This window comes from Nesoenas mayeri (genome assembly GCF_963082525.1).
Source record: "Nesoenas mayeri genome assembly, chromosome: 3".
Classification (NCBI taxonomy): Eukaryota; Metazoa; Chordata; class Aves; order Columbiformes; family Columbidae; genus Nesoenas; species Nesoenas mayeri.
In genome coordinates, this window is record NC_137544.1 from 103,274,564 (window position 1) to 103,301,940 (window position 27,377).

The following is a 27,377-nucleotide window of genomic DNA, read 5'->3' on the forward strand; positions in this document are numbered from 1 at the left end:
AAGAAGAGTTGAAGCTGCAACAGCAGAAAGGAATGAAAGAAACAAACTATTTAAGGTTTAATTACGTATAAGCAGCAAATCTTGCAAGTAGAGGAGATTGAAAGTTTTATTACTATCTTACAGATTTGGGGGCTAAATCTGAACAGCTTGAGGATTCCAACATTTCCAGTAACTGAAATGATACTCCACGGATCTTCTTCCCTGCCAGCAATTACTCATATAGAAAAATGATATCAGGAATACACAAAATACATTTGCAGCAACTTTAATGCAGCTGGAAATGAAAACAGCTAGCATCTGCAAAAAGTGGAAGAGTGGGGAATCCATCAAATATGATTGAGTATCTCCCCTACAATGGGACACCGATTTCGGATTAGTCTGGTTCAGACTGTAGATGCTGCTATTTTTCTAGTAAAATACATCAGGAAACATCATCTTTTAACTGAAACTAAAGCAGTATTTTGTCCAGGAAAAAGTCTGTTTAGGCTCCTCTCTACTCAGGACTCCTCGAAGTAATTATCTGCCTTACTAACAAACAGAGCCAAGAAATGAGTATGCTGTGTAGAGCATCTGGTAATGCCATGTGAAATAAACAGATATCAATAATATTCCTCTGTTTACAGGAATTAATTTCAATTTCAGCAATAATTAAATATGCTGCCAATCCAGTCAACATCTACTGCAAAATCATGGATCATTGGCTGACAAGAACGAGCAGTAATTAATAAACTTGAGCTTTACCCAAGGCTCACCTCTTGTCTGTCCTGCAGCCATAAGCCTTTAAAAAAAACCCCACAAAGCTCAATACTCTGACACAAGAACCTCAACCCCCTTGACAATACTTACAGTATTCAGTATGCTTTATTAGTACCAAGTCTGTCACAAGGATACATTGAACAAGCCCACAAAAGACTGCTTGGTGTTTTGTGCAGGCTCAGGGGAGCACCAAGGGTATTGCAAGATCCTGTGCTGCTGTGACACTATAGGAAAAATCAAACCACATAAATATTCCAATCAGATGACTGACCTTTCAAAATGCACACCCAGATTGATGCTGACCAAATCTAGATCAGCAGATACACCTTGTTACACGCAGTCTTGGTCCACCGCCTAGCCAAGGTGCGTAAAGAACAAGAAAAACCTTTATTAAAAATATCTTGAAGAGGAGATTTTTAAAAAAGATTTTTTTAAAAAAAGGGAGGGCAGGAACATCTTTTCTGAAGAAAATAATTCTAGTTTTTACTGAGCAATCATTTTTCCTGAGCTCATCTGTGGCCAGGCTTCATTTGTACGTATGTGATCTGATGAGCTAACATCGTTCCAGGCCTCCAGTTGAAGCAATTAAAAAACTCCACATTTGCCAAACATTACCACATTGTTACCACAGATACTGTGTATTCTGAGTTAAGGGAAAACAGTGGAAACCTCTAATACCACTGTGGGTAACTGCTGGCAAGTAACTTTTTAATACAGTTACCCCAGTGACTATTAATAACCTGTGAGGATGTAAATGGAAAATCATCTACCGCATGGTATATCTGCTTGTCACAAGCCATGACTCACACCTAAGAGAGTGTAAGGAGATTATTTCAGTAGACGGATCTTGATAGGCTCAAGAACGTAAAACCTGAAATATTTCCGATGAGTACCACGGGTGTGTGGGTGACAAAACCAACAACATGTCAGCCTGCAAACACTACAGGTAGCAGCAATTCTGACATGGATCTACCATTAGCCTTCCAGTGACAGGCTGTGCTCCCTCCTCAAAAGTGGTGGAGGATGGAAAGAGGAAAGGATGGGGGCTATGAGAAAAGAGTGGCTTGGAAAAAACCAAATCCTTTCCAGGAGGACTGAAATGATGGACTGTTTGCCAGAGAGTTCAGGAAAGTAGTGCAGAATACTGCTCCAGTAAAACATGAAGGAAGAGATAGTACCAGAAACTTCAACATGTACCAAAGGCCAGAAAATATCTAACAGATAGATGGTGCTTGTTCTGGGAAGTACGTCAAGGCCAAAACATGCAGATGTTTGCAAGATACGGTAATCGTCAACGGTTAACATGATTCTGGAGAAAGTCAAGCTGCCCTTTCCCATGTTACAGATTACAGAGACAACTGCCAGCGTCCACAATAAGGCACAACAGCCTGCACCAGATTTTCTGCATTGCTGAATTTCACAGACATGCCTAGCGATAAAAGTGTGTTTTTGAACAAGGTCTTTGTCTTTTTTAAAATGAACTAATTTGTTATGAAATTTCTACCAAAGCACAGAAGGCATCAAAGGCATTCAAGCTTCAATTTACATACTGATATTTCTATATCAAAGGCTATGCTATTTAATGCACAGGATCCAATTCTCATAAAAGCACAAGTTCAATTATAACGGCACCAGTGAAGCTCTAATACTGCATTTTCAGCTAAAAAAATGCTCAAAGCTCTTTCACAATAGCTCTGTAATTTCTGAGTATCAGTCTACTTAGTAACATGACTCTGGGAGGCACACAGAGAAAAAAAATGGGGAAGAGTTTCCTTGCATTGAGAAACGATGGTTTAGAGTTACTGCTTGATCTCTGCAAATCTGACGGTCATACGGGTGAAATTAGTTGACTGAGGACCTAAACTTAATGCTCATGTGGCCACTTATATTTTCCTATTTCCAAAACAGACTGGTTTTGGTTTACACACGCACTGAGCAACCAGCACAAACAGGCAAGAGCTGCTCTGAAAGATGGTACTGCCGGTCAGCATGTAAGTGCTGGCCTCACCAAAACCCACAGAAATTTTGGCAGTGGCCCAGCATATCATTCTAGGAGACAGAAATCTCTTCACTCACAAAGAGGGAGTCTAGCTTTCATTAAAACATGAGATCTAACCCTTACTGTCATCTGATGTGGAGCCTTTCTATGTCCTGTGCCTCTGTTACACAGGAGACAAAGAACAAACCTGAAAATTGCTGAAATCCTGCTTATGCGATTCAGTCTGACCACATAAAACCTCTATGGGTTATTCAGCACTTTTTTGATCAAGACCAGCACACATCATGCAATATTTATGTGAAGAGGAAAGGCATTTTGTGTATCAAAACAGAAAGCAGTGTATTTAATATGTAAATCCATTCATTCATAAACCCTGCCCATCTTAGCCTGAGCTTTTCAGTCAATGAACAGGACTATTACACATCTGAATTTTACACCTGCATCAATTTTCCCTTAAAAAACCCAAATATAACACACTTAGAAATTGGCATTACTTTGTTTTACATCTGATAGAACAAATGACATCTGTCTTGTAAGCTGTATGTAGCAGCATCACCCATAACAGAAAACGAGCCTTTGGCAGTATCATGGTAGCGCTGCCCACTGACATTTCATCCACTCATAAAAGCAGCCTCCTGCTTCTCTCTCTTTCAAAGCCAGAGCAACAAAATAGCTCTGGGAGCTGATGTACTCTGGCTACTTCAAGTTGGAGGGTCTCATTAATGAGTTACTAAATTGGGAGTCTCAGCTTTAAACACCATTTACATAACTACGTCAAATTTGAGCACCTCTGCTCATGCGATGATTGCAGGGCTCAAGACCGAATAATCTTCTAAAGATGGTTCCTAAACTATTTAGAGCTTTATACAGGAGCTTACTGTTAATGTATTCTCTTCATATGTGTACAGCAAGGACACCCAGATGCCACTTACAAGGACTTGCTGTGTAACTGGCTACTTCACATCCCAGCCAAGGTGAAGTGAACCATATGTGCCAGCTTTCCAGAAGTGCTGTTCGTCATTTCTTATTAACTGTTTTAGATATATATTAATCCGCAAAACGCAAACTGTCTCCCTAGATTATTAGCCCAAAAGTCCCATATACCCTGTTTCCCTGAAAGACAGGGTCTTATATTAATTTTTGCTGCAGAAGATTTTACTTTTTTACATACATAGCTGCCTGGACACTATTTAAATTAACTGTAACTAGGGCTTATTTTTGGAGTAGGGCTTATATTTTGAGCACCCTCAAAAATCCTGAAAAATCATGCTAGGTCTTATTTTCAGGGTGGGTCTTATTTTCGGAGAAACACGGTAAGCACAGTGTACCAAAAACCAAATAAATGGCATTAAGAGTTAGGTACATAAATACACATACTGTAGCTCCCAGAAGAGCATACAGAATCTACGTAATAGTTAATAAGTGACACAGGACTAAAATATTTACATATACACACACACATACATATATATATATATATATCCTGGATTGTACACCAAATTCAATCTTCCTGCCCTAGCAATGAAACAGATTGGGATACTTGGCTGCAATTACTGAAATGTCGTACAACTCTAAAACTCAGATATAAGCAGGTATAACTCAGGTATAAGACTGGTTTCTGACTGTGTATATATAAACACTTATTTTGCGGCAAAACTATCAATTGTGCATCAATCATGGTAACAGGATGAGAAACAGTTTCTTTCCATCAGTAAGGATATGCAATGAAGGCAAGAATGTTACATTTGTAATTTTTTTTTTAATTTTAGGATGCTGCAGTTGGCAGCTGTTTTCTGCAATATTTTTTTCAGTTGGCTAATTATGAACCAGAAATAAAATTGAAGCTGAAATACTACAATAAGGCATATAATTCTGACTCTTCCTCATACTGTAAAACCAGTAAAATATAAACCTCATAATAGGACCATCCAGCCCAATGTATCCAGATATTAAAGAGTGTTGATGGATATAGAGGAAGTATCAAAAATAGGTCAGTTAAAATTTAATGTTGGCAGAAATGATTGTCTGAAAAAGCATGAATAATCTTCTAATGATGCTTTAAAATCTTAGCACTGTCTTAACACTTGCTGTTTAGTCCTAGGAAAATACTTAAAAGCCATAAGGCAATTTTAAGAAAACATTTGTAAACAACTATTTTCTCTTGACAGACTATTTGGCTACAATTACAGATATTATGCCAAGAAAATATATACAATTCAATGAATCGAGACAATATTGAATCAAATCAACTAATTTTATTACCCATCTCTTCGAAACTGAACATTCAAGCCATCTGAACTTTCAAAGTCATTTGGCATTTTGGAAAAAAACTTTATAAAATACAATCAGGCCTGAAAACCTATACTTAATTTCTGAGTAACCTCCTGACCCTTCATAGAAGGATCTCACAAACTAGATCTTCAAGAGCATTATAAGTGGTTTTAATTAATATGGTTCAAGGCATGTTTATATAAGTCTTAAATTCCTGCACATTTCTGCCATTTTCAAAGTCCCACATTGTGTAAAAGGAGATTTTCTGCCTTAACTCAAGTTCTGCCAAAAATTACTCCACACATAGCATTTATTCAAAGTTTCAGGCTTTAAAAAAGGATTAAACATGATTTTAGAAGATGGTTAAAGAGAAGTATTTAATGATGAGTTTTAAAACGAAGTCATGGCCAATCTTCATTTTGGTGAGTTAATTTTCTGTTGCTCATGCACGTGTAATGACTCTGCCTTTCCAAAAACGCTCACCTTTGTTCCCCAAAGAAACACAGTGTAAAGCTCTAGTAATTTTTCACCAGGTGCTGATGGAAACCAGGATTCGTAATAGCTGAAGCAAGACAAATGACATACTTGATCAAGTGAACAGAACTAGAAAGAAGGAAATCAACAACTTTATTTCCCTTTGCTTTCCATCGACAGCCAACTAACCAGATGTGACAGTACTTGGGATTGCAGTGGTCACTTTGGTCAACGATGTTTGGTCTTTCACAGGGTAATTCCTCTGGCTGCCATAATAGGTAATCAAAGCAATCAAATGTTCTTCAGCACTGAGAAAATGTATAATTAATTGAGTTCATACAATTTCTTTAAGTATTTTGATGGACTAGGGCCAGAGTGTTTGCAGAAGCAAACTTTCAAGCATGCTAGTAGTAAAGGCTAGTGGTATTTTGAGTAACACGCATCACTAAAGATTAATGAAGATTCTCATAAACCTGCTTTATCTGCCGCAGAGACTGTCACAATAGACTAGAAATTCAATAATCGTTCCCAAAAAAGGTGATCTGGCAGGGGTGAAAAATGCATGTATTTTGTTAATCTATATTTACTTAAGTATATTTAATACTTCTCCATCTTTATTAGTCCTTACTAGAAATTTTTGTTCCTCTCTTACTCACTTCAGGTAACACTCTACGCTGCGTATCAGGTAGTGAACTGACCTTATCCAGCTATCATGAGGTCCTTCCTTCTTTGTGTTCTCATGTCTATACCGTATTTTCTCTTACCATACAGAAACAATAACATTATATTAAACTGTCCTACTTAAAATTATTATTAAGCCAAAGGAACACACTTCTTGAAAAATCAATGCTGAATCAAATTTACGTATTTCTCCTGCTCAAAAAATAAAAAGAACCGCAGTCCTTATTCTCCTGAGTATATTATTAATTATACATCTACAGCACGTTCATACTCTGTATTTACTCTTGGGTGATTCTAAGGTTTATATGAATGAGAAAACAGTAATGTGATCATTTACAAGTAAAATAATATTTTCACTCTCTTGGCATCTCAGCATAATAAAAGGAAAAACCAGTCAGCTTTTACCTGGGTTTCTATTTAGAAGAGTCAGCTCAGGAGCTGAGAGCTGTCATTCATGAAAAGCTAGGAAGTGGAAAAGAAGGTAAGAGACTCAAAACTCAAGAAGATGTATTGCCTAAACATTTTTAATTTGGTGGAGGTTATATATATCAAAGAATCCCAGAATGTTTGGGATCGGAAGGGACCTCAAAAGATCATCCAGTCCAATCCCCCTGCCAGAGCAGGAACACCCAGATGAGGTTACACAGGAAGGTGTCCAGGTGGGTTTTGAATCTCTCCAGAGAAGGAGACTCCACAACCTCCCTGGGCAGCCTGTTCCAGTGTCTGTCACCCTCACTAAGAAGTTGTTTCTTCTCAAATTTAAGTGGAACCTTTTGTGTTCCAGTTTGTACCCATTACCCCTTGTCCTATCATTGGTTGTCACCGAGAAGAGCCTGGCTCCATCCTCTTGACACTCACCCTTTTTATATCTGTAAACATTAATGAAGTCACCCCTCAGTCTCCTCTTCTCCAAACTAAAGAGACCCAGCTCCCTCAGCCTTTCCTCATAAGGGAGATGCTCCACTCCCTTCATCATCTTTGTTGCCCTGCGCTGGACCCTCTCCAGCAGTTCCCTGTCCTTCTGGAACTGAGGGGCCCAGAACTGGACACAATATTCCAGATGTGGTCTCACCAGGGCAGAGTAGAGGGGAAGGAGAACCTCTCTGGACCTACTGACCACCCCCCTTCTAATACACCCCAGGATGCCGTTGGCCTTCCTGGCCACAAGGGCACAGTGCTGGCTCATGGTCATAGATCTTTTTTCCTTAGCTCACATAAGCTCAGCAATGACTTAGAAACCATCACAGCAGCACCTACAGGCAAAAGAGATCAAATAGTTGAATAATGACCAGATAAGAGCGAGAAAGGCAGCCAGAGGAATCTGAGTGTTGGTCGTCCCTGGCAAAAATCCTTTCACATGGTTCAGAAGTCTTTGCCACCCACGGGAAGCAAAGGACTGGTAACTGCTCAGATTGTGCTGTCAGGGTGCAGATAGCACTTCCTCTAGGAAGAAACTCTCGTGCAGAGACACAAGCAACAGTCTACTGAAGGTTATTTTTTCCTGAGTCTTCATTTCCCATTCAAAAGGGTTCCTAATAGTTATTTTTATGTATTAACAGGTAATTCTTTCATGCTACAGCTTGTGACGTGTATTAATCAGGGTTCTTGCCAAATTAAATTAGTTTTTTCAACATCTGAAAAGCAGTTAAACTTCTAATGACACTTCCCCCCTTTCTTCATCAACCTATTTTTGCAGCAAAATAATGTACTCAGGCCTGAAGTAAAGACACTTGAGCCTCAGGAATGGAAAACAGCCACGAGCCAAAATGTATTCACAGGAGAGCTGTAGGGCAATAAGTTTGTCATCTATGCACAAAAAGACGTAAACATGATGTTAAAATCTCCACTACTCCCTCCTTCATGTTAAAGTCACACACGCTCCTTTGTGCCTGCTGTTATGAGCAGCAAAAAGAGAAACATGTCTATATATTACGATTATTGCTACTATTGTAGCATTATGACAGTCCAGAAATGGGCTCAGTATTAACACCACATCCTTAACAGTCCTGGTTTTCTTTATTATTCCTAGTATCAGAAATCAGAACTGTAAAAACTGCTTTCTAAGAGTATAAATAAGTGAAATCATAGCTGCACAATAACACTAGGTACCGACTGTGCCATCAGTATCTGAAAGTCTACCTGGACATCTATATTTTACAGATGAAAATATGCATATTTATGCAGGCATATAATACACTGAAATGTTTTGAAGTCAAGCAACTACGCTTCGGTTGTCCGTAAAAATAAAACTTTTCAACACAAACGGTCTGTATTTGGCACACTTGCAAACAATTGGAAAACAATTCTTAAATTACCAAGCAAAGATTTAGTATTTTAAAATGCTAGTTGAACTACCTTCTCACACATAATTTACTACATAATAGCATTCAGTCATAATATATATAGCATATAATGCCTCTCAATGTACCAAATACCTAGTAAATTCAATGCCAAAAGCATATTAATATTTCACACAATGTTTCCCTACCTTAAATAAAAGTAGGACGTAAAAACATTTGAGAGACTGGACCAAAAAAAAATCATCTAGGAATGTTTTTGCCTTTTCCCCAGCTCTGTACTGCATAAAATTAGTCAATCAGCCTCAAATATTTTCCTTTCTATAACCCAACAGCTTAATTTGCATAGCTTTCTCATATAGCAATACAAGAGAAAGCATTTTTATGAAATTAGAAAATGACTGTGTAACCACAAAACTCATTTCTGCAGCAAATAGAGAATCTTTTTTTTTGGTTGATAATATTTCAAGTTGAAGACATTCCTTTAACTGAAAATTTATTCCAGGCTAGAAACATTTTTATGCACTAGGTTAACCTAGTGCTGAAAAATTTTAAGTAAAACAAGCTTTTGAAATTGCGTATGTGGCAATTTTTTTTTTTTACTACAGCAAATTGAGTAATAAACATTCAAGATAAATGAAAATCTAAGATGTTCACCACTGAATGTCCAATAAAAACAGGGTCAAATAGATACAAGGTCCAGGGACAAAATATAAAAGTATTTGCAGTGATTTTAGAATATCTGCTTAGTAGGAATCAGGCAAAATGCAAGTCAGCTCTGCTGCTAAAATCCAAGCAAAGATTCCAGCAAGGGGGAAAAAACACACCAGCAGGCCCTTATTCTTTTTAATAATCTCAAGCTTCTTCCTTTGGCAGTCAGAATAACTAGCATATGTTAAAGACCTAAAATCCCTTTTCCCTGCAGAACTAGCCTATAAGTAAATCACTTCATATCTATTGTGTATGTTTATTTTCTTCAACCTTACATGACATTCACTCATCTGTATTTAAATCACTGCCACGTTGGTTTCTTTAATGGTTGCACCATTATGGTCTCAAATCTCATTGAAATGCCCATTCCCTAAACAACCCACAGACATCTCAATCTAAGAAGCAATCACCTCTTTATACTCTGTTCCCCTGATAACAGGGACTCAAACTCTACTCCTAGATTAATCCAGGGGGATAAAGATCATTTCTAGGTAAAAGGCGAGTATCACACATTCTCTTAAACCACCACGCGGCCAGCAGCACAACTATTTCACGTGGCTTTTCCAAGTCACCGTCACCTGAAACAGCCAGCAGCACTGGGCAGCTGATATGCGGCACTGACATGTAGCTATGCATTCCCCTTCTCCAGTTAACACAGCAACTTGTGTCTCAGCTCTCAGACTTAAAACCAGAAGCTTTTCAGAGAGGACAGGGTTATACAAGTCTGTGTCTCCAGTGTGGTTAAAGACTGGTACAGACAACAAAGGAAGAATGTTGTTTTCAACCACTGCGTATCTCCTAATGATATTAGCATCTGTCATCAACTCACAAATCTCTGCATGTTACAATCATTTTAAGTAGGGTTGTAAACAAGAGCTTTTTTGTGATCAGAATACATAAAGTATTTCTGAAATGACTTCAAGCGGCTTTGCAAACACCAACTATTACAGCTTGGGTGAGATTAGTTACCTTAAAGGAAAAGAAGAACATACAAATACAGAGCAGGGTTACCTTCCCTTAGACGCTCAACCACAAAAGTGAATCCAGTAGTTCGCGGGTGTAGGACGTACTCGTATTTTTTAAGTCCGTTCTTTTCAGCAAATTCATTACTGCGGGCTTTGGTATTGGCTGAAGGAGAAAATAAAAAGCACCATTTTCTATTAGTGTGCGTGCAGATCAGGAATTAAATATAATTATTATAGAACAGGAGCAGTACAACAGCAGTTCACACAGTACGAATGTGCAACAGCTTTTCAGATGGAGGAAGACTGCGAGTGTGCTTTTGGTTGGCTCTGTTATGACATGAGGAAGAGCAACGTGGATTGCAAGAAAAGCCTTTTTACCTTCTCATTTCAGCTTAGAAAATTATATCACAAATCTTTCACATTTATCAAATGGAATCTGAAATCTAGAAATTAAAGTCTGTTCATGTATCATCGTACACTTCAATACCCATTTTACAGTCACATGTTAATTGGTCATTTTTCTTTTTTAAATCAAAAGGCACGATATATGGTAATGTAGGCTTGGTATGAAGTACAGAAATACCTTGAGGTCAACATTTAATCACATTGAACTTGTTATGGAAAGAAAACATTAAATGGAGGGAAACAGTTAATCCAATACATGGCACTTTATATCTTCATTCTCAACTTGAGGCATTTTGTTGATCAACTGGTGCAGCTCATACATAGCCTGTTTTGATTTTTTGACCAACTGCCACAACACATGCTTATACACAAGGCATCTGGAGAGCAGCGCAGCTAAACCCTGTGACATGTTTCAAACCACTGGTGGAAAGGGTATTCTCTCACGAGCAACCCATAAAGAGGCTTTTCAGAGCCCACTAAGCAAGGAAGACACAGACACTACAGTGAAAATTTGAGGAGACGGGCAGAGAGGAAGCAATTTGTTCTCTGGTGATGTGCAGGAGGTTCTTCTAAGCAGTGTCAGTCAGCAGCCAAAGGGACTTTGCTGGCTGCACGTACGCCTTCATGGTGGGGGCTGCTGTGCCTCGTCTGGTCAAAAGCCAATGGACACTTGCAATGTTCCCTTGGCAACATGGGGAGACCTCATGGCGGCTACAGCTTCCTCACAAGGGGAGGAGGAGGGACAGTCACCAAACTATTCTCTGGGGTGACTGATGACAGAACCTGGGGGAATGTCAGGAAGATGTGCCAGGGGAAGTTCAGGTTGGACATTAGGAAAAGGTTCTTCACCCAGAGGGTGCTGGAGCACTGGAACAGGCTCCCCAGGGAGGTGTCACAGCCCCAAGCCTGACAGTGTTCAAGAAGAGACTGGACAACACCCTCAGACACATGGTGTGAACTGTGGGGTTGTCATATGCAGGGACAGGAGTTGGACTTGACGATCCTTGTGAGTCCCTTCCAACTCAGGACATCCTATGATCCTACAAAAAAAAAAAATCCATTTGATCAACTAACTTATTTAATATCTTGTATTTATATACTCTTAGAGGTGTTGTAAAAGACAAAATCCCAGAACAGATCTATGGAACAAAATAATTGCCTAAGCAACAGATCATCTTTTTCAAGCAGAAACAGCTCTTTTTTAAAGTGTTCACAGTTAATCTTAACAGAGATGGGAGACAAAGTGATGAAAAACAAATTGCTGCTGAATACTTTAACAGAATTGATACTTGTAGGTAAGTCCTTTCCCTTACAAGCAGAATAATTTTTTCAGTAAAGGAACAATGGCACAAGTGGACAAAATGACAGTAGCTTGAGATGTCCTTTCTGCAGTCATAAGGCTCTCCTACACCCTTTTTTTTCCCCTAAATTACATGAGCTCTCTTTGTTTATAAAAAAAATGTGGTGTGTGTCCCTCCTAAAGGACCATCTACCTATTAATAAATTAATAGAATATCAGTATACTATTTTTTCCCTGTGACCCACTGTTTCCTCACGTAAGACTCCTGCTTTTCATACATGCAACCTTTAAGATTCAGTGCACAGATTTACCGACCACGTGATTTGGAGGAAAGGAAAACTTGCACAGAAGCCAAGCAAGTGATTCAGCAAAGACAATCCAAAGATTTAATTCTTGCCAAATTGCCAAAACCTATAAATACTTTAAAATATTACACCTTCAAAAAGCTTGCTAAAATTACAGAATGTGTGAAATACTAAAATTACACTTGGCTATATAACTTAATCTTATCTTTCCTTGGACATATGCATTATGTCTTTAACCACATGGTCTGAGTATCTATTTTTGTCTGCTCGACTACTATTCCATTCAATGTTGAAAACAGACTATTCTGCATCAGTGAAGAGAACCTGCCTCTAGGATCCCTGTCTCTGCGATGGCAAAATATGCAAATGGGTCATGAACAAGACTTGAAATGGCACAAAAAGCAAGGGTAATCTGGTGATTATTAAATGCTCCTCTGAAAAGCCAGATTCTACCTGTTAGACATAACCGTATTGCACTATTAACAACTTAAACTCTTTACTTTCCAAGAAATTACATTGCACACCAAGAGTGCTCCCATAAAAAGTATGCCAGTTCCTTTCCAGATTCTGTGGCAAAATTCAAGTAAAATGCTTTAAATTAATTTATCACTAAGTTTTAAGCCAATATATTGTTTCTTGCAAAGGACAGGGGAAATGTCATCTTCATTTTCTGCATATCCAAGTTTGGGTTTCACGTTGGAACATACGCAATCTGCAAATCAAGTCAATCAGAGCTTTGAACACAAGTGCCGTAAGTGTCTACATAAAGTTAAGCAGTCTAAAAAAGTAATAAATATAAGTCTTAAGCACCTCAGACTGCACAGAGCTAATGAGTGCTCAGCAAAACCCCCTCTGTATGTCTTCTCATTAGCACTTTGTTTCAAAGGGAACATGAAAATGAATTCCTTGGTATTTGCAAAACACTCCTACTTGTATTGCAGGAAAACCAAAGAGTAAATGGGCAGTTTTGTTTTCTGAGAAAGACCTAATTAACGCTGAAGAAGAGGTCTGGGATTTCCACTGCCCAGTGCCTCAAAGTAATAATCTTCAATCCTTCTCTTAGTGCACCTCCCCACACTTGGAAAGAACTCACTGTAAACATCTGCAAAACATCTTCCAAATTTCTCTTTACTACAATGCCTTTCTAAAAACGTGTGAACAGCTGGACACTGGCACACTGTCCAAACTATTCAGCTATTTCCTGATATTTGTATCCCTGTCTTGCCTCTGGACTCTAAGTTTCATATAACGGAGATTGTTGCCTTCCCCTTTTGCATGAACCTGGTGTAATGGGATTTTAGAAGTAGAAAAACTCTCCCAGCTAATACAATGATCATTGTCATCTGGAAAAATAATCTCCTTGTTCCCTTCCTAACAACTATCAAGCCACAAGGTCTTTGTGCATTAAACAATATTTATTACAGCAAGTCAGGAAGGCCGAAGGGTTTTGATGCTCTCCTGAAAGCAAGGGTAGGATATGCCTTCACTGTACCAAAAAGTAAGAATAATGCCCTTCCTCCCCCTCCTGCTACTCTCAATTTTTGAAGAAAACAGTTTCTTACTCTGCTATTACTTAATGCACTGACTGCCATCTTATCTGGTGTAAGCAACTGGGTGCTGTTGGAGATCCCCGTGCAAGACACTTTTGCCTAAACCTTCTGGGGGAAATTCAGAGCAAGTCTCCTGCTCAGAACTGGGTTCAACAAAAGGTAGAAAATGTGATGTTCCCCATTATATGAAACCTCGAGGTTAGAAAACTGATCCAGGAAATTAGAAACCCCTTTTGATATCCTCTCCAACCTAAGGGAATTTGCACAAAAAACACCTCTTTAAAATCCCTTAATCAACAGACCAAGGCTGCAAAACTTAGGCAGATGCCTCATCATTCTGCAGTCCAGATGACACCATTCTCAGGTAAAAGAACACAAAAAGTGAAAGATGCCTTTGTAAGCCTGATAGTGAAAACATTTCCTTAAAGAGAGGAAACACATGTTCTCTTCTTTGCTTCCAAACAACTAATACAAATTGCCTAAAGCAGCTCTAGAAGGAGTGACTGGAAATGAACTCAGTTTGGGTCTCCTCAATCCCAAAAGGTCACTCACATCATTTGGCTAAGGGTAATGCCCCCTCTTGCTCACTCTCTCTGAAAAATATGAGTAAGCGTTGCTTTCTAGAAACAAGTATTTTATGCCAAAGTAAATCTACCCTCCAGGTCTTTGCTCGTAATTCCTATTAGGTATATTTTGCGTTTTAACTCTTTGGTTCTATTTGCTCCTATGATTAAAAAAAAAAAAAAATTATAATTTATTTTTATGGAAAGCAGCCAGTTTACCAATAGAGGGTGATGTGGGACCTTTCCTGATCCAGAACTGCTTCATGCTCTGTCTCCTCTGGTCTCGCACCCACTTGTCTCTCCTCCTGTCTCCTTCAGCTAATACATGCTGCCTCTCAGATGGTAAGTTCTTTGGGATGGTGACAAGTACAAGAAGTCCAGTTTATTTGAGTCTTTAAATACTAGTGTAGAGCAATTGTAAAACTACACAGAAGAACCAAGAATTTAGTGGTTCTGGCCATAAACTCCTTTTTTTTTTTTCTCCAGTGCTGCCTTCAGTAAATCGTTTGATTACATTTTTTTCCCATTTATCTCAAAATTATGTGGGCAAATGCCATTTATCGCATTTTTAAATTACTAGAAAAGCTCAGAAAGCCAGCACTTTCCAGAAGCACTATACTTCAGAATTTCATTTAAAGTAACTGGAGGAAGAAATTATGCTAACACATTTTCTTGATTTTTGAGTTACAGATTTTTAAAAAGTTAAATTGCTTTTGGCCCCGATAACCAGATAAAGTAAACAAATTCTTTTTCTTAAAGTCAAATTATATTGTTAATTTGTGAGCTAGTTTTGAGTTAAAACAAAAACCTCTATTGTTTTATTTTGAGGAAAACCATACTGCAGTAACAAACTACATTCGTATGAGTCTGAAGATTATTTGGAACTAAAACTCCAAGACCTGTACCCAAGCTAGGTCTGTGCTCCCCGTGAAATATGTATTAAGTATTAGCTGCTTTTAAACAAACAAGCTCACTTGCTTTTATAGATTCAACATTGTCAAGGCTGATGTGTTTTGCTGGATGTCACCCAAGGAAATGATAAACTTCCCTGATCATCCTTCTGGAAAACTGATTCAGACAACTTTAATACAATTATTTCTGATCAATTCTCAACTACCTTTTTTTTTTTTTTTGGCTAGTATAGTACTGGTGCACTGAATTTGAATACTGAGTACTACCTTTTCACAGAATCACAGGATCACAGAATGTCAGGGATTGGAAGGGACCTCAAAAGATCATGTAGTCCAATCCCCCTGCCGGAGCAGGAACACCCAGATGAGGTTACACAGGAAGGTGTCCAGGTGGGTTTTGAATGTCTCCAGAGAAGGAGACTTCACAACCTCCCTGGGCAGCCTGTTCCAGTGCTCTGGCACCCTCACTGAGAAGAAGTTTCTTCTCATATTTAAGTGGAACCTCTGTGTTCCAGTTTGAACCCTTTACCCCTTGTCCTATCATTGTTTGTCACCGAGAAGAGCCTGGCTCCATCCTCCTGACACTCGCCCTTTACATATTTATAAGCATTAGTGAGGTCGCACCTCAGTCTCCTCCAAGCTAAAGAGACCCAGCTCCCTCAGCCTTTCCTCACAAGGGAGATGCTCCACTCCCTTTCCTTTAGTCTGACTTGTGATAAAAGCATGCACGTACTTCTATGACTTCAAGTACTCTCAAATGATGTTGGTAACAGGCTGTGAAAAAATAAACAAGTACTAAAAAAATTACTTTATTTTTTTTTTTAAATCCTCATTTATCTATCAGAGGTTTGCACAGAAAGCATAAAAGTTCTGTTGACTCACAGTTAATATTTTAATAAAAGGTTAAGCAACTACTCTTATTTTTGCTACTTTCAACTTTAAGTCAACCTCTACCGGTGCTTTTGAACAATCATTTTTTGCATTACCAAGGTACTTCACATTCACTAGAAAACAGAAAAATCCAGTTGCAGTTGTTACCTTCTAGATGGAATGTTGTATATGATCCACATCACAACATTCCTGCCTAAATCTGGGCTCTGCTGAGCCTTCCTACTCATTTTTTAGCTGTTCCTCAAGGAAAAAAGGTCTGTGCAATCACACTCTGTCCACCCGTTCCCCTTAAATTTTGAAGCTATTGCCACGTGCAAACGAAGTTTGACAGAGACAAGAGATTCAAAGATCAATAAGCCCCACAGAAGTTTCAGCAAAACCAATGGCTGAGTGAAGCGGAGCCTCCAAGAGCAGAGCTCTTGATGATGGGAAAAGCCAGGGCAGGCTCGACGGGCATTTCATCTGCCCGGGCTTTCGGCACAGCATGCAGTGGTCTGGTCCGTCACTTAACGCACACACTGGTGAGGATGAGCCGCAGCACACGGTGCCTCTTGCCCAGACAGCAGCAAGAGATTGGTGGATAAATGTCACACACAAAGAAACATAAGGAGAAAGGACAGGTTGAAGTGAAGACCGTGTATAGGGATGCAGACACAAATCCATAGGAAATGAGGCTTTAGCTGGCTCAGAGCAACAGAGCAACTTTTTTTTTGTTATTGCTTTCTGAAGAATTACTACAAAGGGTCTTGTAAGGAACACCAAGAAAAACAAAAGAACAAGCAAAATGGTGAGTTGTAGTTCAGCTTTCCAAAAGGACTAGACTTATGCTTGCTTTGTTTTCTTCTGGGCTTCAGAAAGTCTATGTGGTTATCTGCTGAGGGTTTCTTTTCAAGCAATTACAATAAAATACCTTTGATGCACTTAGCTTTAACCTTGAAGTACTCCAGAGTGAAAGGATGACCAACCTATCAGAAATAAGTATACAATTATTACCTTGGACCCTATACATCCAGTCTGCAAATATATTTTTCAAGGTTAATGACATTAATATTTTTAAAATTTATTTAAATAGGGTCTTCCACCACAAAGTACTTCACTGACTTGAAGTCAGGCAGCTCCCCATGTATAAATACAGTCATACTTCACATTTATTTTAAATGTTTCATTCTCAAATACCTGAAAACATCATACAGTTTCTTACAAAGAGGAGTAGATCTACCACTGTCATGTGTACAGTGCGAGGATAAAAAAATATAGTAGCAAAGAGCTTCCCAGCAATTCTGCTGTTCAGTGAAGTACATGTAGAATGTTTTTTTCCAGTTTAAGCACCAAAAGAATTTTATTTTCAGAAGTAATTAGCAGTTTTGGAATTTGGTTGGAAAACAAGTCATTGCCTCTATTTTTCATAAAATATGACCACTCAGAACAAAACTTGTTATTTTTTTTATTTTAAAAGATGGAACATAAGGTTGTAATAGGTCCTAATACATCAACAAAATAACAGTTTTCTGAAAATTATTTTTTCAAAATGTTACACAAAATACATTATTATGTTCTGTCATTCTCACGGCATAAAGTTATTGCTTGGTCAGGATTAGCTCATCAAGGGATTTTGCCCTGTCTCCTATAATATTTTAAACTACATGAGCTAATGTTTCCTGTGAAGACAGATAGGGAGAGCTATTTACTTTCACAGAAGAAGCCCCAGGGTTTCACCTGTCTCTGTACATCTGATTATGCACTAATACAATATCAGGGTGGCGTCTGAGTACTAAACACCGTACAGTTTAACATGCCCGAAGCCAGTGGGGCTGCCCAAGGAAGCAGCGTCCCATCGCCTGCCCTGCCCATCACTCCAACCTCCTCCATCCCAGAGCTGCTCAAACCACAGGGAACAACCACCACCTGCCCGTGGTGGCGTGACCGGGCTTCAGGAGAGCAGCGCAGGTAGTGCAGACACCCACTTGATGCTGCAAGGTTAAAGAGTACACGTTACACCCGTATGAGGACAACAGAAAACCACAACAGCTGAAATACCTCAAAAAAATTTGAGTTCAGCAAACAAATTAGAGAATTTGTTAATATTCAGTGACGAATCTTGTCCGCATGAATTTCTCAGTGGATGGCATCAACAGCATATACTTTGATTTAGTCTACGTCATATATATCAGTTAAAAGAGTGGAGAGAAAATACTGCATTTCTTTAAGGAGCTTCACTTTCAGGTGGGAACATCCCCAGGCCTACTGTGGGACTCCGCAGCACATGCATTAACACACCATGGCTGTTTCAGGCCTCAGCTAATTCTTCTCTTTTAAAACTGCAATATGAAACTTCCTCAGTCCTTCAAAATCTGTTGTCTCTGAGGAATACTGGGAGGGATTAGAAGGTATACATAATTTATGGAATAAATTACAAACAATCCAATTCTTTCAGTCATCTTGAGATGGAAACACCTGTTCAGAAAGTGTGAGTAACCTAAAGAGGAGTCTCCTGACTCCATGAATAAGATTAAGATTTCATCTCATAATTCAGAGCTAGGAGGGAAGAGTTGTTCATAAATTCAAAGAAAAAAAATTAAAGTGACTTAATTCCCATCCTTCTTCCTAATTTTAGATATAGTAACTAAATGTTTTTTCGCCCAGCACTCTACTGGAGAAGCTGGCCAGCACACGGCTTACACAGCCATATTCTTCACTGGCTAAAGAACTGGCTGGATGGCTGAGACGGAGGAGTTGTTTAATGGAGTTAAATCCAGTTGGTGGCTGGGGTGGGATGGGAGGTGGGATGGGGTGGGATGGGATATAGGATGGGGAGCGATGGTGTGGGAGATGGGGTGGGAGGTGGGATGGGGTGGGATGGGAGGTGGAGTGGGATGGGATATAGGATGGGGAGGGATGGGGTGGGAGATGGGGTGGGAGGTGGGGTGGGGTGGGATGGGAGGTGGAATGGGGTGGGATGTGAGGTGGAATGGGGTGGGATGTGAGGTGGAATGGGGTGGGATGGGATATAGGATGGGGAGGGATGGAGTGGGAGATGGGTGGGAGGTGGGATGGGAGGTGGGGTGGGAGGTGGGGTGGGGTGGGGTGAGAGGGGGTGGGCCTTACTGGAGGGAGTTTTTTGGTTTGTTATATTTAGTTGGGGATTTTTCTGTAAATATAGACATTTCTGTTTTCTCAGACCTGAGCTCTCTGTCTTTTTCTTGTATTTGCTGGATTGTGGTTGCCGCTTGCTCTGGGTTCCCGGGACTGGAGGCAGCTGGGGGTGCTGGCACGGCCACCGGGGGGGCAGGGGGTCTCTGTGCACAGATCAGGTCCCACTTGCAGAGGTCGGGGCACTGGGCACCAGTGGGGTTCATGGGCTGCTGGAGAGTCATGTCCCCAACAGCAAAGCTGCCACCAGCAACAACTGAGCTCTGGTGTGACCAAGCCCGGCATTGATGCCATCAAAGTACATAGAGAAGGACCCATGGTGAACATGTCTGTTGGAGGTCGCATAGTGGTCATGAAATGATTGAGTTTTGTATTCTTGGAGAAGTTAAAAGAGCAGTCAGCAGAACTGCTACTTTGGACTTCTGAAGGGCAGACTTTGACCCTTTCAGAAGCCTGGTTGGCAGAGTCCCTTGAGAGGCAGACCCGAAGGACAAAGGATTCCAGGAAGGATGGTCTCTCTTCAAGAACGCCACCTTTGAGGTGCAGGAGCAGACTGTCCCCATGTGCTGAAAGGCGAGCTTGCGAGGAAAAAGACCCGCCTGGCCGAATACAGAGCTGCGGCTGGAAGTCAGGAATAGAAGGAGAATTTATAACCTCTGGAAGGAGAGGCAGGCCGCTCTAGAGGAACACAAGAATGCTGCAAAGTTATGCAGGGAGAAAATCAGAAGGGCCGAAGCCCAACTAGAGCTGAGCCTGGCCACCGCTCCGAAAGGCAACACAAAATGTTTCTAGAAACAGATCAGCAACAAAAGGACGGCTAAGGAGAATTTCCATCCCCTGATGCATGTCAGAGGAAACATAGTGACAGAAGATGAGGGAAAGGCTGAGGTACCAAATGCCTTCTTTGCCTCAGTCTTTAACAGTCAGAAGAGTTGTGCTTCAGGTACCCAGCCCCCTGAGCTGGAAGAAAGGGATGGGGAGCAGAATGAAGCTCCAATAATTCAAGGGGAAGTGGTTAGCAACCTGACACACCACTTAAACACCCACAAGTCTGTGGTGTCAGACGGGATACATCCAAGGGTGCTGAGGGAGCTGATGAAGGTGATCACTACGCCACTTTCCATTATCTATCAGCAATCCCTGTGTGATGCCCATCTACAACAAGGGCTGGAAGGAGGATCCAGGGAATTACAGGCCAGTCAGTCTGACCCCTGTGTCAGGCAAGGTCAAGGAGCAGATCATCCTGAGTGCCATCGCACGGCACATACAAGGCAAACAAGCCATCAGGCCCAGCCAACACTGGTTTATGAAAGGCGGGTCTTGCTTGACCAACCTGATTTCCTTCTACGACAAGGTGACCCACCTCGTAGATGAGGGAAAGCCTGTGGATGATGTGTACTTAGACTTTGATACCCTGTCCCACAGCGTTCTCCGGGAGAAGCTGGCAGCTCATGACCTGGATGGCTGCACTCTCCAATGGATCAAGAACTGGCTAGATGGCTGCGCCCAAAGGGTTGTGGTGAACAGAGCCAAATCCAGTTGGTGGCCGGTCACGAGTGGTGTTCCCCAGGGCTCAGTATTAGGGTCAGTTCTGTTTATTCTCTTTATCAATGATCCGGACGAGGGGATTGAGTGCACACTCAGGAAGTCCCCAAGTCCTTCAGTTTAAAGCCCACCTCACCAAGCTGGCCAGCCCGCTGCCAAATATTCCCTTGCTTCCTCCAGACAGGTGGATCACATCCCTCCCTGACAGGTTATAGTCCTCAAGGAATGTCCCATTGTCATAAAAGCCAAAACCTTCAGGATGTCACCAGCCACAAAGCCAGGAGTTACTGTGCATTATACATCTAGTTCTGGCTGCCCCCTTTCCTCCCACTGGTAGAATGGAGGAAAAGATGACTTGGGCACCAGTTCTATTCACTTGCGGTCCCAGGGCTTGATATCTTCCTTGAGTCTACCCAGGTTCCGCTTGCAGTGTCATTCATGCCTACACGGAAGAGTAGCTGTGCTGTACAGGTGCAGAGTGAGATCAGAGACTGGAAAAGGATGACCATTAACTGTGAGGGAAACTTCAGCTACTGCCTGAACCAGCTGGAGAAAAACCCTTCTGAGGGATGAGGATGGCTGCCAGGCATGACGGGATGGTTGGGAAGAACCTCGTCAGGCAACATGGGAGTATAATTGGTTGGGATCATGAATCTGGTGGAGGGGGCAGATTAGTACACCCATAACCACCATTAAGGGGTTTCGTCCCCATCCCCTGCTGCCCAGCCCACACTGGAGTGCCCGTGGTACAGAGGTGTGATGTCAGCGCCCGTGTTCCACCTGCAACGCTGGTCCCCGGCAACGGGCACAACACAGCCCCTTCTTCCCCACCTCGCACCTCAGCCCGTCTTGCCTTACTTTCTTGCCGCCTTCTCGTCTGCCCTGCTCCCACTCCAGCCCTTCTCTCCTGCTCCCAGTACCTCGGCCATTCAACCCAGCCCTCTGCACCCGATCCCACCACCTCAGCCCCACCTTGCCTCTGCTGTTGTTCTTCTCGATTGCAAAGATCCAGAGGAAGAGAACACCTGTGCTGTTGCAGGTACAGCCCCGCTCCATGGCGGTGGGCAGGTGCACTGCCCGGGCAGGATGGAGCAGGCATCGTGTGGATGGCACGGGGTGGGGACCCCGCTCTAGGGCGCTCAGGGGGCCGGGAGCTTGGCTCACCCTCTCCACCCAGCCCTGCAAGGCCAAGGGCTGGAAGAAGCCCTTCTGGGCTGCTGCTCCCCTGCTGAAATCCAGCATTCCTGCCTGGGCGGACACACGCCCAGCAGAGCCTGTGGTGCCCTGGGCTCGTGCTGGAGGGATGCTCGCCAGGAGCAGCTGGTGCTGCCTGAGCTGGTACCTCCTCTGCCCCTCTCCAGGCTGGAGCCAGGGCAGCCCAGCCCTGCCTGCAGAGCAGCACGTAGCCTAAAGCCACCTGTGTAGGGTCAGGGGATTCTAGGTACTGAGGCAGGTTGGGGGCTGGGGGCTGTGCCCGGGACCCCCCACAGGGCAGAGACATGGCTGCCTACCCCTGGCCTCTCTGCTCCAGGAGATCCGCAAGAATGCTGCACTCCCGACGTTGCTGAGGCACATGGGAGCGCAGGATCTTCCATCTGCAGGCGCTGTCCTGCGGGTGCTGGTGGCCCAGGAGCTGCCAAGCCTCCAGGCCACTCCTGCTGGGGGACATGCCCAGGGGCCCCATCACCCCACGGCTCTTCCCGGGCGGCAAGAGGGGCCAGGGGTGCCGAGACCCCCATCCCACGGGTCTGCTGGGCTGCCCAGGGCAGGACCAATGAACTTTTCTGCTTGGCTTTTCCCTTACGATACACCACCTTGTGTCACGGGCTGCAGTGCTGGCTGTTTGGATGGTGGCAGAGATGAAGATCAGAGTGGAGATGCCAATGGAAGAGCCAATGGAGATTGATGTGGTGGAGGAGACAGAAGACATGGAGGTTGATACACAGATGGATGAAGAGATGGATATTGATAGAGAGATGGATGAAGACATGGACATTGATATACAGGGGGACGAAGAGATGGAAGTGGATGGATAGCTACACTGCTGGGGATGTTGGATGGGGTGGGGTGGGATGGGAGGTGGGATAGGGTGGGTTGGAATGTAGGATGGGGAGGGATGAGGTGGGAGATGGGGTGGGAGGTGGGATGGGGTGGGTTGGGGTGGGCCTTACTGGAGGGAGTTTTTTGGTTTGTTATATTTAGTTGGGGATTTTTCTGTAAATATAGACATTTCTGTTTTCTCAGACCTGAGCTCTCTGTCTTTTTCTTGTATTTGTTGGATTGTGGATGCCGCTTGCTCTGGGTTCCCGGGACTGGAGGCAGCTGGGGGTGCTGGCACAGCCACCGGGGGGGCAGGGGGCCCCTGTGCACAGATTGGGTCCCACTTGCAGAGGTCGAGGCACTGGGCACCAGTGGGGTTCATGGGCTGCTGGAGAGTCATGTCCCCAACAGCGAAGCTGTAGATGAGGAAAAGCCTGTGGATGGTGTGTACTTAGACTTTGATACCCTGTCCCACACCATTCTCCTGGAGAAGCTGGCAGCTCATGACCTGGATGGCTGCACTCTCCGATGGATCAAGAACTGGCTGGATGGCCGGGCCCAAAGAGTTGTGGTGAACAGAGCCAAACCCAGTTGGTGGCCGGTCACGAGTGGTGTTCCCCAGGGCTCAGTATTGGGTCCAGCTCTGTTTAATCTGTTAACAATGATCCGGATGAGGGGATTGCATGCACCCTCAGAAACTTGCCAGATGACACCAGGTTGGGTGGGATTGTTTATCTGCTGGAGGGTAGGAAGGCCATACAGAGGGATCTGGAGCATCTGGATCGCTGGGCTGAGGCCAGTTGTATGAGGTTCAACAAGGCCAAGTGCCGGGTCCTGCACTTGGGTCACAACAACCCCAGGCAGTGCTACAGGCTCAGGGAAGAGTGGCTGGAAAGCTGCCTGGCAGAGAGGGATCTGGGGGTGTTGATTGACAGCAGCTGAACATGAGCCAGCAGTGTGCCCAGGTGGCCAAAATGGCCAACAGTATCCTGGCTTGTCTTAGGAACAGTGTGATCAGCAGGACTAGGGCAGTGATTGTCCCCCTGTATTCAGCACTGCTGAGGCCACAACTTGAACCCTGTGTTCAGTTTTGTGCCCCTCACTACAGGAAAGACATTGAGGTGCTGGAGAGAGTTCAGAGGAGGGCAATGAAGCTGGTGAGGGATCTGGAGCACAAGTGTGATGAAGAGCGGCTGAGGGAACTGGGGCTGTTCAGCCTGGAGAAAAGGAGGCTGAGGGGAGACCTGATCACTGTCTGCAACTACCTGAAAGGAGGCTGTAGCATCGAGGGTGTTGGGCTCTTCTCCCAGGTAGAAGTGATAGGACAAGAGGAAATGGCCTCAGGTTGTACCAAGGGAGGCTCAGACTGGATATTAGTAAAAATTTCTTCCTGGAAAGGGTTGTCAGGCACTGGAACAGGCTGCCCAGGGCAGTGGTGGAGTCACCATTTCTGGAGGTGTTTAAAAGTTGAGGTTCTCAGGGACATGGTTTAGTGTCAGTGTTAGGTTATGGTTGGACTCGATGATCTTGAGAGTCTCTTCCAACCAGAATTATTCTATGCTTCTAAATCAACAAGAGATACCACGTGAAGCTGTCCAAGATGAATTTATCCTCTTTTAGCTAGGCTGATCAAGTGATGATAATTCCCTACAGTGTGATAGCATCTAAATATTTTACATGTTTTTAAAGATATTGGGAATATAGAAAAAAAATAGTAGTGTATGTTATTTTTATACTGTGTCTAGTATTTACTGATCTGGCATTGCAATAAAATATTATTTGAGAATATCTGCAGCAAAAAGTATAGTAAAAGTCTTTTAAATAAGCTAAAAGGTAGAAGTTTAATTGTAATTGATTTTTCTATTTAAAGATAATGCTTATCAAATCATTCTGCAGGCATGAACCACCACAGATCATTCATACAATGTTTTCTTTTGTTGACAATTGAATTGTCTTCAACACTGGTTAGCAGCTTGTTACTGATGCCCTAAGATACCTGTATTAAGGTAGATATTTTATTAAGAATTAACAGTATAGGATCAAACGCATTGAATTTACTCATGATTATGTTAACATTTGTTTTAGGGAGATATTTTTCTTACAGAGGCTGCTTACATGGGCTAAGAACAAGTATCTCCATTTTCTCCTCTTAAAACATTAGCCAAGAAATCTAATAGAATCATTAGTTCTCCTCGTCCATCACTCTTCCATACGTGTGAAGTGATACTGCACTGTTTGCCAAAGGAATATGTACAAAGGGAACATGCAAGTAATCTATTCCAGGTCTTGAAACCTACTTCAGCTATGCAATGTACATACAGCACTGGCCAATATAAAGCCATTTCAATCATCGCATACGTTGAAATGTAACAGTTATTTCAGGAAGACTAGCAAAGCCTCCCAGTGGAACTACATTTGTGCCTCTCAAATCAATCAGCACACATGATCATTTCTACTGTCCCCAAGAACCCAATCTTGCTCCTGCCCTCGACTTTTTTTAACTATTCCCATAAGCAACAAAGAATTTCCACTTTGAACATTCCACAAGATGATGACAAATGCAGCCTACCTGTGAGATCAGTTCCTTCCGGAAAGATGAGGAGTTGTAGTGGTTCGTGAATGTCACAGAAATAATCCAGCATTTTTTCAAAGTGACTCTTGTCATCTTCCCACTTTCTCTGAATGAAAACAAAGGCAGCAACCTGCATCGCCCAGCCTAGAGTTAAAAAAAATACACCTTTAGTAATGCTTCACTCTGTTATTTCCACAGTGTCTGTTATTCCAATATAGTTTATAAATTGTGTTAGACGCAACATTTTATTTGCTGTCCAACTGCTCTCACCTCTGATTAAGAGCACTTAGTTACCTTGTAAAAGGAGTTTAGGATAGGAAGCAAAAGAATGCACAACCTAAATAAATAAAACTAAATAAATTTTGAATGGCTACGGTTTTGCAAAACTCAAGGTACCAGAGTAAGAAAAGCTTTCCAGAGAACAAGAACAGGGTCAGTGCTGCCATGAAAGGAGGTTGTAGCATGGAGGGTGTTGGCCTCTTCTTCCAAGTAGCAAGTGATAGGACAACAGGAAATGGCCTCAAGTTGCACTAGGAGAGGTTCAGCTTGGATATTAGGAAAAATTTCTTCACAGAAAGGGTTGTCAGGCACTGGAACAGGCTGCCCAGGAAGTGGTGGAGTCACCGTCCCTGGGGGTACTGAAAAGACATGTAGATGTGGCACTTAGGGACATGGTTTAGAGATGGACCCAGAAGTGCTGGGCTAAGGGTTGGACGGCTTCATTACATACATCTTCTTATCATTTTAATCACTAATGGAAGAAAACAAAACTTTGTTCCTTGCAGTTAATTACATAAAAATTTGATGTATATCCATTTGTTTCTATTAATACACAAGACAACTGTGAAGACTTACAGCCTGATATCAAATTGACAATGCAATGCAGCTTAAATAAATGAAACTGCTGCTGAGCTCCTGAGGGGTCACACGCCATTATCTTCAATAAACATTCTTGGCTTTTTTGGGCACAGTTTAGTCTACCATCTATCACATAATATTGCAAGTTGTGTCCACTAGTTCAGACAGCAGGACAGAAAAAAAAGAAGTCAGGGCTCTAGCCCCTGATGCTCCCTTCTTAAACAGGGGCTCAGAGAAGCGCGACATTGGCTTACCACTGTGCTCGGCTCGCTTGTGCCTCATCAGAAAACCTGCAGATAGACACTCCACATCAAAGAGAAAAAACATCACAGCTTTCCATTCTCCTCTTTGCTCACCACAGTTCTCAAAGCCTGTTTTTCCTTTGCTGATGACTTACAGCATGTTATTGTTGCACTTTGAGCTCCTCTTTATGGGGATTCTATTCTGTCCGTGGCAGTATCTTAGAAGGGATGTAGGCTAGAAAATCACTTATTCAAGCCACCAGTTTTTAAATCAACATCATAAGTCAGTCAGCCTCGATAATCTATTAGCCAAGCTGTATAATCTCTTCTCCATTGGACAGGAATGTCAATTTTGTCATTAAAGATTTGTAACCTGCATTGTGGTGGAGATACTTTTTATTTTTAAATCAACTACACGTAGGGAAAATGCATAATATACCTTCTGCAATAAGAACCTATTGAGTCTCAGATAATGAATGATAACCAGATAACAGGATACTGGAAATGCTTTTAGGAATCAAGAAGAAAAAACATGGCCAGAATGCAGTCTCAGCAAATCTATTCAAATTTGCACACTGTACTTGTTAAAAATCCTCTGTAAACAAAACTAAAATTTGACCACAACATTTTATGTGCTTTTATGCACTAATGACATTCCCACATCTGTAGTGTCAAGAAGTATCAATAAGCCTTTATTAATAGAGGCTATCCAAATTTAAGTGAATCATTTGCAGGAAAAAAACAAAGGTCAATTTTAAAGTAACTTACTTAATTTAACCATGTGTTGTTCTGGCATTGAATCATTTCTTACTGCTACAATACATTTCACTACAATGGTGCAAAACCATTACTTTAAATCGAACTAATTGAGGCTTCATTTTCACACTTTTC

The 27,377-nt window shown here is 42.0% G+C and overlaps 1 protein-coding gene across 5 annotated transcripts in view; it reads right to left on the reverse strand.

Moving 5' to 3' along the window:
* Window positions 1-27,377, reverse strand: part of LCLAT1 (lysocardiolipin acyltransferase 1) — a 128,953-nt gene that overhangs the window by 43,684 nt on the left and 57,892 nt on the right. For all 5 annotated transcript variants that reach the window (XR_013921951.1, XM_080341369.1, XM_080341368.1 and 2 more), the window contains 2 exons: window positions 25,384-25,530; window positions 10,201-10,317 (listed from right to left, as the gene is read on the reverse strand). Coding sequence is in view for 4 of the 5 variants with exons in the window: in XM_080341369.1 (XP_080197495.1) it covers window positions 10,201-10,317; window positions 25,384-25,530 (264 nt within the window). In the remaining variant the exon portion in view is untranslated. The remainder of the gene's footprint in view (window positions 1-10,200; window positions 10,318-25,383; window positions 25,531-27,377) is intronic.